The sequence below is a fragment of the Cetorhinus maximus genome, chromosome 6 (genome assembly GCF_964194155.1).
Source record: "Cetorhinus maximus chromosome 6, sCetMax3.hap1.1, whole genome shotgun sequence".
Classification (NCBI taxonomy): Eukaryota; Metazoa; Chordata; class Chondrichthyes; order Lamniformes; family Cetorhinidae; genus Cetorhinus; species Cetorhinus maximus.
The window spans coordinates 18,530,855-18,547,163 of NC_135884.1; the positions used below are offsets into that span (position 1 = coordinate 18,530,855).

The following is a 16,309-nucleotide window of genomic DNA, read 5'->3' on the forward strand; positions in this document are numbered from 1 at the left end:
TCATGTGATCTTCCTTAACAAGTATTATTCTTAAAGGTATATTACACACTAAATAAAACCATAATTACTACACCCACTTAAGGGCCCCAGTTGGCGTCAGGTTGGAAAAGCCATCCATGAACCTTTCCACATTGGGCTGACTCTGGCCACAGGTGGGAAGTGGTGGGGTCCTCACCCAGCACCCTCCTGTCTGATTAAATGCTGTCCCTGCATCCAAACTCACCTTGGGGAAGGGCAGTAAATTCCGCTAATTAGTGTTCGACACTGGAGGAACACTTCCCACTTCAATGCTCCCAGCATCAGTGAGAAATTGCACACTACAGCCTGTGATTTTCTGTCGGCTCAGATTAATGGATCAAAAATCATGGCACTGAAGTTGAAAATCTCCCTAAGATGCCCCAGATATAAAACTGTTCAATTCCTCATCATTTAAAATTAATCTCTTATTCTCTTCAGCTGGCTTCAGGCATTCAACAACAACTAGTATTTATATAGCATCTTTTATGTAATAAAACACCCCAAGGCATTCTTGGCCAAGCTTTTGGTCATCAGCTCTAATACCTCCTTATGTGGCTTATGTGGTATTGAATTTTGTTTGTTAATGCTCCTGTGAAGCACCTTTGTGGGGGGCGAGTTACTACATTAAAGGAGTTATATGAAAACAAGTTATTGTTGGGTGCCTCAGCAGTGAGAAGCAGGGAATGTGCAGTGCGCAGGGAGGCACTTGGAGCCAGTGACAGCTCTACTCAGCCCAGCCTCCTCAACAGACACTGGCTTCTGGCATCACTTGAGGTTTGTAAAGCAGTATTTGTAACAAAGCCACCAAAAGAGGTGACAAATCTTGGTCAAAGAGGTACATTTTAAGGAGCATCTTAAAAGAGGAAAGAGAAGTAGAGAGGCACAGAGGTTTGGGAGGGAATTCCAGAGCTTAGGCCTTTGCCCGCTGAAGGCACAGCTACCAATGGTGGATAATTAAAATTGGGGATGCTCCAGATAACAGAATTAGAGGAGCGCAGATGTCTCAGACAATTGTGGGACTGGAGGAGATTAAAGAGATTAGGTAGAGACCATGGAGGAATTTGAAAACAATAATGAGGATTTTAAAATAGAGGCCTTGCTTAATCAAGAGCCAATTTAGATCAGCGAGCACAGGAGTGATGGGTGAATAAGACCTGGTGCAAGTAACGACACAGACAAGAGTTTTGGATGGCCTCAAGTTTACAAAGGATGGCAAGTGGAAGAATGGCCAGGTGTGCAGTAGAATAATTAAGTCAGTGGTAACAAAGACATCAATGAGGGTTTTGGATACAGATGAGCTGAGGCAGGATGTAGTCAAGCAATGATATGAAGGTGGAAGTAGGCGCTTTTAGTGATGACACTGATGAAATGATCAGGAGTTCATCTTAGGGTCAAATATGATACCAGGGTTGCAAACCATCTGGTTCAGCCTTGGACAGTTGGCAGGGAGAGGAATGGTGCCAGTGGCTATGGAATCGAATTTGTTCTTTGTAATATTTAATTGGAGAAAATTTCTGCTTATTCAATACTGGATGTCAGATGAAGAGTCTGGTAATTTAGCCACAGTGAAGAGTCAAGAGAGTTGTGGTGAGGTAGAGCTGTGTAACATCAGTGTATGTGTGAGAACTGACACTGTGGTTGGAATTTCATGCTCCCCAGGGGCACTAAAATGGGGAGGGGCGATGTCTTGAGAAAACTACCAGGTAAATCCTTGTGGGTATGCTGACAGCCTCTTGGCGGGGGACTGGTCATCTGTTTCTTTGGCATCCTGCACACCATGGCAGCAAGAAAGATGCCCAGGGAAAGATGCCCCCCAGCCTTTTGCAACAACCCCCCTCACTGGGGCCTGAGGGCCAACATGCCTCAAGTGTTCTTGGACATTAGAATTACTACTGAGATGCATGGGAACAAATGTAGACTGCACAATTAGACTGGTTCAATCAATATCTAATTTATTGTTCCTTATAACACAGTGCTAGTTCTTCAATTAAATCAAGTTCCCCAATACTACCACCCCCTTGGTCAGTCTTCCTGTGATGGAGTAGGTCCATAACAGTAGGTGACCAGCCTGCTGTCCCTTCCCACTTGTCTGCAGATTCAATGTCTTCCTGATGCCTTCTCATTTTTCCCCCACTCTGCTTGTGAGGAGGCCATGTTATATGGGGTCTTTGTTGCATTGTCACATCATTGTTTTTCAACCTTGTTTTTTTGCCATCTCAGCAGTTTCTTGTTTTTCAAGTGTCTCCACATAGGCAGGAGCTTCTCAAGCCACAGTAACACAATCAATAGTCAAAGAACCCAGTAACACTATCAATTGTTGTCTGACCCAGTAACACAATCAATTGTCTGCCATTGTTTGGCCAGGCCAAGCAATTTAGCAATATCCATCTATCTGTGCATCAAAGTCCCACCTGCAATCTGCTGAGGCCAGTTGATTTATGATCAGTTTGGAACAATATATAAGTTTGCTGAATTCAAAGGCTTCCTACAGGCCCCCCTGTAATATCTCTTGAACCTCACAGAGATATGACTTGGCTTCGAAGAAGAACTTAATCTGTTCTTCTGCCAACACTGGCAGTAAGATCCCTCTTTTGATCCCCAAAATTTAATAGGCATAAATAATTGATTAATACAGATCCATTACACAAGATTGGCTTTTGCTCCCAATTTCCTCTTTGCATTTTCTTCACCCATTTTCGCAATTTCTTATCTTTAAACATTTTATTTAGTTTACACTGCAAGGCTAGTAAGTAAATTACAATACACAATTGCATGATAACCAACACATGAGAAATAATTTGGATCCATGGGGGTATGTTTAAACCAATATCCCATCATAGTGGTGCAGTAGTGTCATTGATTTCACCTACAATATTCTTAACCTTTTATTCCAACTGATAAAAATGTTTCTGAGACAAATCAATCTGTTTCATTACTTCCACATCTTTTTCCAGCAATAATGGAACTTCATATCTGAATCTTGGCACATACCCCCTCAGTTCCTTCTCTGTAACAGTCACATTGATGGTTAAATTTACCTGTCCATGATAATGTTCCTCCTATTACCATTTCATATTAGGGATGCGGACAGATTATGGGTGTTCTAATTAGACAAGGGATTAATTATTACTATATTATTAATTAATTATTGCTAACAAGGCAAGGGATTACACTATGAATGACCCTGGAAAGTACTGAAGATCAGCGGGACCTTGGTGTGCATATCCATAGATCCCTGAAAATAGCAGGGCAGGTAGATAAGGTTGTGCAGAAGGCATATAGGATACTTGCCTTTATTAGCTGAGGCATAGAATACAAGAGCAGGGAGGTTATGCTGGAAATGTATAAAACGCTGGTTAGGCCACAACTGGAGTAATGCATGCAGTTCTGGTCACCACATTATGGGAAGGATGTGACTGCACTGGAGAGGGTGCAGAGGAGATTTACCAGGATGCTGCCTGGGCTGTGGGGTCTGAGGAATGACGAAAGATTGGATAGGCTAGGGTTGTTTTCCTTGGAGCAGCAAAGGTTGAGAGTGGCTTGATAGAGGTGTGTAAGATTATGAGGGGCAGAGATAGGGTGGATAGGAAGGCACTTTTTCCATTAGTAGAGGGGTCAATAACCAGGGAGTGTAGATTTAAGGTAAGAGGTAGAAGGCTAAGTGGGGAGTTGAGGAGAAATATTTTCACCCAGAAGGTGGTGGGAGTCTGGAACTCACTGCTTTAAAGGGCAGTTGAGTCAGAAACTCTCGTAACATTTAAGAAGTATTTAGATATTCACTTATGTTGCCATAGCCTCCAGGGCTATGGGCCAAGCGCTGGAAAATGGGATTAGTGTAGCCAGATCTTTGTTGACCGGCACAGACACGATGAGCCGAATGGCCTCCTTCTCTGCTGTAGACGTCTATGAGCCTATTCCTTTTATCCCATGATATTGTAAACTCCTTTCCCGGGTAGTCATACAGTACGTACCATTTCCTACATAGGATACCTGAGGAGATACATGTATTTCAGATATGGTTTCCGTTGTACAATTTATTTTTACCAATTAAATGCCGTTATACCCACAGGAGGCTGCAGTGCTCAGATCAAAATGGAAAGGACACAATACCATGTTAAGTCCCCCCTTAGGGTATCCTTCTAAACTCAGGGTAATTACTTGCTCATTCATTTTTACAGCGAAGGGATTTACATGCCATTAGCTTGCACCTGTCTAATGTCCTCCAACCCGTACAGGGTCAGGCCTTCCTCTTCCTTAGGGAATAACAGGCATGCACATGACAATCCCCAATAATCGAACATTCGATTTTCCGCACTTAATTGGCATCGGGTAGGCCTCAGAGGCTGTGTGTAGCTGACAGGGATTCAGGCCATTGCTGTGTTGGCTTAGGGCTTCTGGGTGCTGATTATCTATCCAGTCGGGAACCTGGCCATTCTCTAATTGTTTTAAGTTTTCCTTGGCCAGCTTGGTCAGCCAGGATCTGTACATTATGCATACATCATTCTTCACTGCTTGCGCAGAAACATTTTTATCCTCCCAGATCTCATCATTAACTGTTTTAGAATGTTCTCCAAATTGTCCACAGTTATGACACAGCATATGGTAAATGCTGAGCTGTTCAAATCCCAGAAGGAAACCTGAAACAAGTATCACAACTAATTTTCAATTTGTATGTTTTGAGATGCAGGCTTTGAATTCAGTAATAAGACCACCGAGCCTTAAGAGGTTTTTATAAAACTAAATTAAACATTTATTAATAAAAGAAAAGATTGTAAGCACATAAGTATGTCTACAAATTACTGCTGTAATAACTTCTAAATCCCCTAATTAATTTAACTCCCAGTTACACTTTTGTTAAGGCAACAGTAAGACACACAGATTTTAAAAGATCCTAGCAAAGTAAAGGATACCCTGAACAGTCGGATTCAAAGTGAGTTCTCTTAATTTCAGTCCCTGAAGGCAGCAGTTCGGTACATACAGGCTGAAGGCATTTCACACTTGTTGAATCTCAGACTGCCTTCCCTTACACACAGCCTTCACTCCTTTATACATATTTTCCCCTTTGAATGCAAATTCCCATTGTTTCACTATGACTTTTGAACTTTACCTCTCTAACAATAAAAAATCTATCATAATACCAATTCCACCAGTAATCTTTGGGAAAAATAAACACACAATTTCTTACTACTTCTGCTGGCTGGGTATACATTACACCCTCTCCTTTGAATTCAAGCCACTATAATTTGTTTAAAAATGCAAATGTTCCCTTTACACTTCACATTCCAAAACATCCCCATGTTTACCTAATTAACATTTCAAACCTAACTTCTCCTCTTACATCAAAGCACCCAAACTAGCTGCCTCTAATTCAATTAAGTCTCTCTCTCTCACACACACACAGATATACACATAGACACATCCCACTATTACTCTATTTTATAATAAATTCTGATAACATTATGGAAATTATTATATCTTCCTGACACCCACTATCTCTTTTAAATTGATGGTCATCACCTGCTCTTCCCCCAACCCATGTTGCTGGGCCTGATTGTATTTTAGCCTTTAGATCCTTTAGATCATTAAGCTGTGACAGTAATGCTACATACGTACTATTTATGAATGACATCCCTGTATTAAATACCATGGTTGCGTCGTTCAGCGGTCCCCTTTTTCATCTAGTGTGATTACTCTGAGCCTTCCCCCCTTTCGTCCCGTGTTCCCAAACCATACCAATTTTCAGCTAAACTGTATGCCTAACATCCTTTCACACAGGTTTTCAGTTTTTCTTGAGCAAAACTCCAGTAGCCATAATTTGGTTAGATTTAGTATGACAGGTACTGAGTCATAGTGAACATCATGATACAGGACTTGCTTAGTAGGAACCATTATCCCCTCATTAGGAGGTCCCAGCACTTGGAGCGGACACTTCAATTCTTTGTGCCAAGGCCTAGATAGGAAAGGTTTAGGTTTCAGCATCAACTCCACCACCCTCATGATTACCTTTTGGCCGTGGGTAACACACAAGTTTACGCTCCTTGTCCACTCTATACCTGAGCCTATAGAGTCCTGCCATTGACTCCTCAGGGTCATGGGTGGGGGTAGGTTGACATTTCCCCCTTAATACACAGATATATGCCTGTTTCAGTTTACCACTATTTTGTCCATCATAGTGTATCCCACCTACCTTCAATATTACCGAACATTACTATTCTGAACCATCTCCCAAGAGGGGGTGGGGTCATCACTATTCCTACCAATCCTCTGGGCCCAATTATGGTGTCCTATATCACTGGGGCTTGTCTCACACCACATACACACTGATTTTCCCTCTTCTACCTGATACTGGGTGGCTATTAATACGGTGCTGGAGACGCAACTCTCAGTTACTCCTGTATAGGTGAATTTAACCCCATTTTTTTGGTTTTGCTTGCTAGAATTACTCCCCAGCCATCCTACCCATTCTCTGGAATATGTATACCATGATGTCTCTTTTGTTATGTCTATTATTTTTCCTGATTGATATTCTTGCAGGGTCTCATGTCCACCACACATACACATGACATATTATTCTGAATCCCCTCTTGTGCACTGAGCGTAATCACAGTTTCCTGAACCCAATATCCACAAAAGGGTGATCATCTTGCCCTTGGCAATTCCTCCTTCTGGCATCATCATCATCCCACACTTCAGGCCGCATCCATCAATCCTGAGTTGACATACACAGTATTGTACCCTCTACCCTAGCTTGCCTAACGCTTTCTTTGAGCTTGTACAACTTGCACTGATTAACATGGAACCATTTCAACTACTTGGGCAGCTGTATCGCATACACCATGAGGCTAGCTTTGTCCAAAATAAGGCAGGGGCCCTTGTACAATGACTCAAACATCCCTACTCATGCATAATTCCTGGCCATTATCTGGTCCCCGATGTTCCACTCTTGCTCTTGTAAGGAGGTTACTATATCCTCCAAGTCCTTTTCTGCCTCATGACTATATCAATACTATCTTTGAGTTCTGCTCATAGGCTCTCCATCTACTTCCACTTGCACCCCTTGCATCCTGCCACAATCATGCTTATGGGCGACCAGTGCTTCTTTATTGGCCCTGCATATTTCTCGGTACAGCTCTGGTACCTCCGCCAATTATTTTCCCAGATCATACACATTCTTGGCGGCTCATACTATTCCCTCACTTGCAGTTACCATGAGCTCCACAGTTTTCTCATCTGTGTGCCGCAGGCATTTGTTGCAAAAATCTACAATTATACTGTTACCACATAGCCAATCTGCCACAATATTCCCTTCACAATTTCAGCAGCATTCATCAATATACATTCCCATTTTGTTTTTACTGGCCCAATCTGGACCTCCAAAGGTTTGATACCGCCCCAGTCTGGGAATTCCCTGTGAAACCTGGCAGACAATATATCCTATGACCAGACCATGGTGATGCATGTGGATTGGCAACCTGCAACACCATTCGAGACCCTCTGGTGTCAATCAGGCACATCTTCTGTCTTCCCTTAACAATCAGGTCTATCCCAGGTGTTCCCCATGAACCCGAGGGGGCACGGGTACCCGGGCTGGGAGCGGACACTTCATGCTCAAGGGGGTGGTTTTCCCGGGTGCCATGCTCGTTGTTAGCCAGCCCCTTTTCTAGTTTCTTAGCAATGGAAGGAGTTTCCAGGATACTTTGGTGGATCAGGTTAGCCTTCCGGTTTACCTGATCCTCTGTGGTATTCTGATTTTTGGGGTCATACCACTCTTCCATCTTTTCCTTCACTGCCAGGCGTAATAAGATATCAAAACCCTAACATTTAAGGAACAAATGTATGCATTGCAATAGTTATATATTCCTTTCTGGGGCAAAAACACAACAGGAAAAGTGGCCCAACCATGGCTAACAAAAGAAATTAAGGATAGTTTTAGATCCAAAGAGGAGTTAAAGTTGTTAGAAAAAGTAGCAAGCCTGAGGATTGGGAGCAGTTTAGAATTTAGCAAAGGAGGACCAAGAGATTGATTAGGGGGGGAAAAATAGAGTATGAGAAAAAACTTGCAAGGAACATAAAAGAGGACTGTAAAAGCTTCTATAAGTATGTAAGAAGAAAAAGATTAGCAAAGACAAACGTAGGTTCCTCACAGCCCGAAACAGGAGAATTTATAATAGAGAACAAGAATATGGCAGAACAATTAAACAACTACTTTAGTTCTGTCTTCATGGAGGAAGACACAAATAACTTCCCAGAAATACTAGGGAACCAAAGGACTAGTGAGAAGAAGGAATTGAAGGAAATTCATATTACTAAAAAAAAAAGAATGCTGGAGAAATTAATGGGACTGAAAGCCAATAAATCCTCAGGGCCTAATGATTTACATCCCAATGTACTAAAGGAGGTGGCCATGGAAATAGTGGATGTGTTGGTTGTCATCTTCCAAAATTCTGTAGATTCTGTAACAGTCCCAGCAGATTGAAGGGTGGCAAATGTAACCCCACTATTTAAAAAAGGAGGGAAAAAACAGGGAATTACAGACTAGTTAGCCTAACATCAGTGGTAGGGAAAATGCTAGAGTCTATTATAAAGGATGTGATAATAGGGCACTTAGAAAATAACAAAGGGATTAGACAAAGTCAACATGGATTTATGAAAGGGAAATTATGTTTGACAAATCTACTGGAGGTTTTTGAGGACATAACTAGCACAATAGATAAGGGAGAACCAGTGGATATGGTGTATTTGGATTTTCAGAAAGCTTCTGATAAAGTCCCACATTGGAGGTTAGTGTGCAAAATTAAAGTACTAGGGATTGGGGGTAATACATTGGCATGGAATGAGAATTGGTTAGCAGATAGGAAACAAGAGAGTAGGAATAAATGGGTCTTTTTCAGAATGGCAGACAGTGACTAGTGGGGTACCGCAGGGGTCAATGCTTGGGCCCCAACTATTCACAATATATATCAATGCTTTGGATGAGGGAACCAAATGTGATATTTCCAAGTTTGCTAATGACACAAAACTAGGTGGGAATATGAGTGGTGAGGAGGATGTTAAGAGGCTTTAAAGCTATTTAGACAAGTTGAGTAAGTGGGCAAATACATGGCAGATGCAGTACAACATAGATAAGTGTGAAGTTATCCACTTTGGTAGGAAAAGCAGAATGGCAGTATTTTATTTAAATGTTCATGTACAAAAAGACCTGAATGCCCTTGTACACCAGTCATTGAAAGCAAGCATGCAGGTGCAGCAAGCAGTTAAGAAGGCAAATGGTATGTTGGCCTTCATTGCACAAGGACTTGAGTACAGGAGCAAGGATGTCTTACTGCAGTTGTATAGGGCCTTGACGAGACCACACCTGGAGTATTGTGTCCAGTTTTGGTTTCCTTACCTAAGAAAGGATATACTTGCCGTAGAGGAAGTGCAGTGAAGGTTCACCAGACGGATTCCTGGGATGCAGGATTGTTGTATGAGGAGAGATTAGGCCGACTAGGCCTGTATTCACTGGAGTTTAGAAGAATGAAAGGGGATCTCATTTAAACGTATAAAATTCTGACAGGGCTGGACAGACTGGATGCAGGAATGATGTTTCCTCTGGCTGGGGGGTCTAGAACAAGGAGTCACAATCTCAGGATGGGGGGTAGGCCATTTAGGACTGAGATGGGAAATTTCTTCACTCAGAGGGATGTGGAGGCCCTGAATATATTTAGGAAGGAAACATAGATTTCTAGACTCTAAAGGCATCAAGGGGTATGGGGAGAGAGCGGGAGTATGGCATTGAGATAAAGAATCAACCATGAACATATTGAATGGTGGAGCAGGCTCGAAGGGCCAAATGACTTACTCTTACTTCTACTTTTCTATGTTTCTAAGTCATTTGACTCAGGGATTCCCTATAAATCAGCTGAGGCTGCGACTCTGTCCATAGCATTACATGCTGCCCATTTTTGCTCAACATTGCTGTCTACTGCCTCCCATTCTCCTTGCATCACATCGTTCCACGCCTTGAAAGGGTTTCCCACCCTGTCCCATAGCCTCCCTGACAGCTTCCTTATGGCCGTCCAGTCCCTACCCTCTCTCTTTTTGACTAAGGGTAAGCGGCTGTATATTGAAGGCGATAGCTTCATCATGCAAACTCTGACAATCTCTTCCTCATCCCATGAGTGTATTGTCTGCAATTGTTCCAATTGGATGAAGAACATGCTAACATTCCCATCTTTCGCTAACATTTTAACGTTAGACGTGTGACCCTTCACATCATTAGTGTTATAGGGGATCACATATTGTTTCTGAATGGCTCCCCACTTGCCTCAGGAGGTTCCTATCGGGTTTAATGCATCAGATTCTCCGTTGCCCCCCGGGATCGAGAGCCTTGTCATATCCCCACTCCGGAGTCCACCCATCGCCCACCATTAGATTAATCATACCCATTTGCTGTTTTACATGAGCCTGCAGCTGTGCTATGGTTTGCCTATATTTAGTATGATCCTACTTATCAAAATTACTCTCCTGCAAGACGCCATAGGCTGTCTTCATTCCTTCACATTTTAACTTCAGTTTCTCCATCACTGCCTCTGCCTCACAGAATTTCTGTCTGTATTCAATTTTTTTATCTTCCTCCTGAGAGACCTGTCCAACAGTGGGTCACACATTGCTGCTTAGTCTGCCGGGGTACGTCTCTCTCCTCAGTTACCTCCCCGACCACCTTTCCTAACTGGCTAAAAACCGCCTCTCGGTCTCATTAATTCTGTTTCTTTTCGTGAATCTGCGATTTCTTGTTGATCCCTTAACTGTTGCTGGTGATAAGCCAGCAGTCAAAATGCCTTCACGACTTCTCCGGCTTACTGAAGGAATCACACCAATCCTCCACGACTTTCAAAAGTCTGTCCGGGAACCCATCATGTTCTTAACCAGATGGGTCTCCGGGATCAGTTTTACTCCACACATTATTTAGTTACCTTTTCTCCCTGTGTCACTGGGCCTTTTTCCTTTTGGCCCCCTTTTTGGGCCTGCTCTTTTTGTCCACCACTCATTCTGGCTCCCAGTGCCCTGCTGCTATCACCAAATCTGAAGGCCAACATGCCTCAAGCATTTTTGGACACTAGAATTACTACCAAGATGCGTGGGTACAAATGTAGACTGCACAGATTTGATTGGTTCAATCAATATCTAATTTATTGTTCCTTGTAACACAGTGCTAGTTCTTCAATTAAATCAAGCCCCCCTATTTACTTACCACTACTCGCTCAGAGGGTCTTCTGGCAATGGAGTAGGTCCATGACAGTAGGTAACCAGCCTGCTGTTGCTTTCCATTTGTCTGCAGACCCAATGTCTTCTAGATATTTCCCCCCTCTCTGCTCATATGGGGTCTTTACTGCATTATGACATTGTTTTTCAACCTTGCTTTTTTGTCATCTCAGCAGTTTGTTGTTTTTCAAGTATCTATACATAGGCAGGAGCTTCTCATGACCACAGTAACACAATCAATTGTTGCCTGACCCAGTAATGCAATTAATCGTCCCAGGACTCAGTAACACAATCGACTGCCATTGTTTGGCCAGGACCAGCAATTTAGCAATATCCATCTGTTTCTACATCAAAGTCCCAATTGCAATCTGCTGAGGCCAGTAAATTTGTGATCAGTTTTGAACAATCCATAAGTTTGCTGAATTCAATAGCCTCCTACAGCACCACCACCCGCCCACCCCCATGTGATATTAATTCATCTTTTTCTTGATTCATGTCCAGTATACTCGTGCCTTCTATATTGCTTGCAGAGTTCTTTTCCTTTGGCAGTCAGTTACATAGGACATAGCCAGTTACAAGGCTATGGGCCAAGTGCTGGTAAATGGGATTAGGTAGGTAGGTCAGGTGTTTCTCACGTATTGGTGCAGACTCGATGGGCCGAAGGGCCTCTTCTGCACTGTGTGATAGGAAAGCTTGGAAGGAGAAAACACTTATTCGTTCCATCAAGCTTACTATAGGCCATGTAAAATCTGACCTATCATGCAATCTATCCTCTTCAATGCATTAACAACAGTGGAGGATTGTCAACTATCCCCTGTGCCCCAGAAGCAATTTTTAAAAGCTGGAAAGGACTGTCAAGATCAGATTATATAGTCGCTAAAACTAAGACCAGAAAAGAAATAACAGATCCTGTGCCAGGCAGTAAAAATAACTTTTCACTAAAAAACTCTATCAGCTACTTAATGTATCAGATAATCTAATTTTTCTTAATTCCTTTGCTTAATACAGATTGAAGTTTATTATTTTTTAAACATAGACTGGGATTTTCCGGTCCTGTCAGGGCGGCACCCGCTGCAGGGGATGCAGCTGCCAAGCCACAAGTCCATTGACTTTTGGCAGGACCGGATGATCCCAGTGGTGGGCGGGACAGAAAATCCCACCCGTAAAATTATCTCACACATATACCTTTGATAACATTTCAGATACAACATGAGTAGGAAATATTAGCCTTCTACTTCCTTTAATGGACTACTACTGGATATAATGGAAGTAGTTTCCAGCAGTAGTTTGACAACTGCAAAATGTCGGAAGTACAATGTGCAATATAAAGGCCAAAGTACAAAACAGAAATGCACCAACAGTCAAGTGGTAGGTACATAACAGCATAGGTCAATAAGACACTGGCAAACTAATGCTAGCTATAAATAAAATACTGAATGCAAAAAAATTGTCTCAATAGTGCAACCACTTAGAGGACAAAATTCAGAAAAAATAATTAGTTTGTAATGCACAGGATTTCATTAACGATTAGTACTTCAAAGAAATTAAAAGCACCAATGCTGTGAAAACGGTTACAATTACAGCTATTTTCAACAGCAAACAATTCTTACTAGTTACAATGGATTAATTTCTAAAGCAATAAGCTAGGACAGACATTAAATTGTAGGGATGTGGTATATTTAGCATAAATTAATGTGAACAAAATATGATCTGTAAAATAATGCAATTTTCACAGTAAAATTAATTTATTTCATATTTTTGTCATTCTTCCTTTTTTTGAAAAATATTGAGATTTGATGGAGTAAAAGCTATATATATCCTAATCTGAATCATCACTGCTGTCAAAAAGGTTAAGCTGCGTTTTGTTTTGTGCTTCCTTTCCAAATAAAGGATTTGGTAGATTATCATAGGAGCTCTCTTGAGTTAGACTTAAAGGACTAAACCATGACTGAAACTTATGTTCAGATTCCATACCATTCTGCAAACAATTCTCTTGTAAGGAGTTAGGAGGATACTGTGAAAGATTTCTATTAGCTGCTTTCGGAATCTCTTTCCTTACATTCTGCTGTTGTGGGTAATTTCCCTTCTTTACATGTCCCTGCCAGCTCCCATCTCTCACAGGGAGTCCTTCAAGAGGGTGTCTTCGCTTTTCACAAGAAGCATTGCCAAATGCTTTCTTCTCACTCATTTTTGTTTGTCTCTGGGTGACTGCCTTAATCTTCGGTTTATCCAAAGCAGTTTGTTTCATGATGATATTCTTGATCTTTGATTTATCTGGTGCTTTGATGATGTTTTCCTTTTTCTTACTGTGTGTAACGTAGGTGGTTCTTCTTTTAGTGCATCTTACAGTTGCCATCTTTCTGCCTGCAACAGCACTATAATCTCTCCTTATATTGTTACTCTTTTTATTTATGTCCTGCCACATATTCTGATCAAATTTATATTTTACACTTGGATTGAAGGGTATAGGACCCCATTTGTTTTTTTTGTCATTGTGATGTATTTTCTGAATACTGTGCTGTTCAGGTGCATTGGAAGTACAGGGTGATTTGCTCCTTGAGCCATTCTGGTATTCAGCCAATTTGACATCAGCATGGGAAAGAGTTTGAGAAGATAATCTACTTGGCAAAACCTCCCTTTGCGCAACGTGATTGATGGGACATGCAGATATTATGTGGTTTGAATTTGTTGCAGTAGAACATGGTGAAGTGACTTCAGCCTTGCCTCTACATGAAGACATGGCATTATGTTCATGAATGAAAGTGCACTGCCCCATCCTGGCAGCCTCTGGTAAAGTTTTCTGGTGAACATTCAGATGATTACTGCTACTTTCTGCACATACAGCTTTGGTGTCAGGAAGTTGGTAGTTGTCCATTACTACTGGTTGAGGTTGGAATGATGTTCTGCAAACTCTTGTGCTTTCATAATAAGCCTTCTTCCTACTGACAATGCAGAGCTCTTCATTTGAACAAGGAGTTGTTTGTGTCATATTGTTCTGCACCTGGATAATAGGGCTTGTTTCAGAAGTGAGTTTATGGAGTTCAGACAGGATTTCTTTAACCTGAAAGTGATCTTTAAACCAACTAAGCTGTTCATACATTTTCTGATGTTGTTGACATTGTGAATGTTTTATCCCATCCAGGCACTCCTGCATTAACTGTAGTTGAGTTCTAAGATTACTCACTTCCATCTCCTTCTGTAAGAGAAAAGTCATAGTGTTCATGAAACTATGCTCTTCACAGTCCTAAATGCTAAATAAAGTCACATTCTTCTGGTGATGACTTATTTTTGGAACAATGTATAAAATTCCACTATGACTATCTGTTAACCATTATAACTCATTGATGCCTTAGGTATAATTCCAAATTTCCTGTTTATTTCAACTAGCACTGGGTACACAAATTACCTTTGCTAAAAAATAGAAAGGATGTTTAAACTAGGGATATTTTTTAGATTTGGATGAAGATAGGCACTGACTGTAGTGCCTACAATCGGGGAAAGAATTTTACTGAACTATCTGCCAGAGTATCACTTGCAATGGCTTCTCTTCCTGCTCCCACAGAGTTACTTCTGGTGTCTCCCAAGAATCTATTCTTGGCCCCCTCATATTTTGCATCTATATGCTACCCTTCAGCAATATCATCCAAAAACACAGGCCAGAATTTTCTGTGGTGAGTCCATTATTCCACTGCTCAAGTTAGTTTTCACATATTGGCACCCAGCTTTACCTCACCACCATCCTTCTTGACTCCTCCAAGTCCTGTTCACCCATCACCCCTGCTCGTTGGCCTATGTTGAGTCATTGCTTAAGTGGGAGCCAATTTCAAAACTTTCATCCTTGTTTTCAAATTCCGCATGGCCTCGCCCCTCTGTATCTCTGCAATCTCCTCCAGCCCCACAACTCTCCAAGGTAACTGTGCTCATCTAATTCTGGCTTCTCGCTTCAATTGCTCCACCACTGGAGGCCAGGCCTTCAGCTGCCTAAACCTTAATTCCTGGAATTCCCTCCCTAAATCTCTCTGCCTCTTTACCTCTATTTTCTCCTTTAAGATGCTCCTTTACATCTATCTCCATATGTATTTGGCAACAAATGAGCTGTGACAGGGGTGAAGTCAGCCAATGTTACAGGGATGGAAATAGGCAGTCTTGGTAGTGTGGTTGGAAGTTCATCTTGAGGTCAAATATGATATCAAGGTTGCAAAAAGTGTGTTTCAGCATCAGATGGTTCTCAGGGAGAGTGATAGAGTAGGTCACTAGGGAATGGAGTTTGTAGTGGGGACTGAAGAAAATGGCTTCTGTCTTCCCAATATTTAATTGGAGAAAATTTCTGCTTTTCCAGCACTTGATGTCGAACAAGCAGTCTGTTAATTTAGCATTGTTCTGCTGAGGTAGTGTTGTGTCCCTATCAAGTCAAACATTCTCACCTTTGTTTAGTAGCGGGCTGAAAGCAAGGTTTAATTATTCTTTAAACTTTGCAAATTGCAACACTTGTCAGTTTCAGACTGCAGCTCAGAAATACCCAGCATTTTAAGATCGCTTTGCAACTTTAACTGTGATATCCTAAATATGGGACTATGTGCATTCAGGGCCTGATGTTCCTGGAGCCTTACTGCGCTTCTGGAAATGTAGAGGCCATTTAATTAAAGAGAGTGGGCAGTGTGAGGGCAGAGTGTTCTTGGGACTAGAAACAGCCAAAACAGACCAGAATTAAAAGTGCATGAGTAACATGGCTTCTTTTATTAAACAGCTTCTTCAGACTGTCTGCTTCTGCTTGCACAGTCACTCTGATGGTACACTTCTGTATGGTATCTTCAAGAGAACAAAACACATACATTGCACTTTTCAAAACACTAATATGCTACATGCCTCCACTTCTTAATAAATGAGAAACATAACATGTTTCAATGATTCGTCTCCAAAGTGTAAACAATAAACTTAAGCATAACTTGAACATTCAACTTATTACAAATTCTAACATTTGTATTAATTTAAAAATGCACTCAGTTATATACAATGTTATGAGGGATTTGTCCACCAACTGAAAATA

General features: G+C 41.5%; 1 protein-coding gene across 1 annotated transcript in view; it reads right to left on the bottom strand.

Annotated features, from left to right (window-relative positions):
- Window positions 1-12,491: 12,491 nt before the first annotated feature.
- The window catches only part of ccdc36 (coiled-coil domain containing 36), a 37,064-nt gene continuing 33,246 nt past the window's right edge, over window positions 12,492-16,309 (bottom strand). Inside the window, exon 7 of the mRNA XM_078542906.1 lies at window positions 12,492-14,458. Coding sequence (XP_078399032.1) covers window positions 13,082-14,458 — 1,377 coding nt within the window. The 3' untranslated portion in view covers window positions 12,492-13,081. The remainder of the gene's footprint in view (window positions 14,459-16,309) is intronic.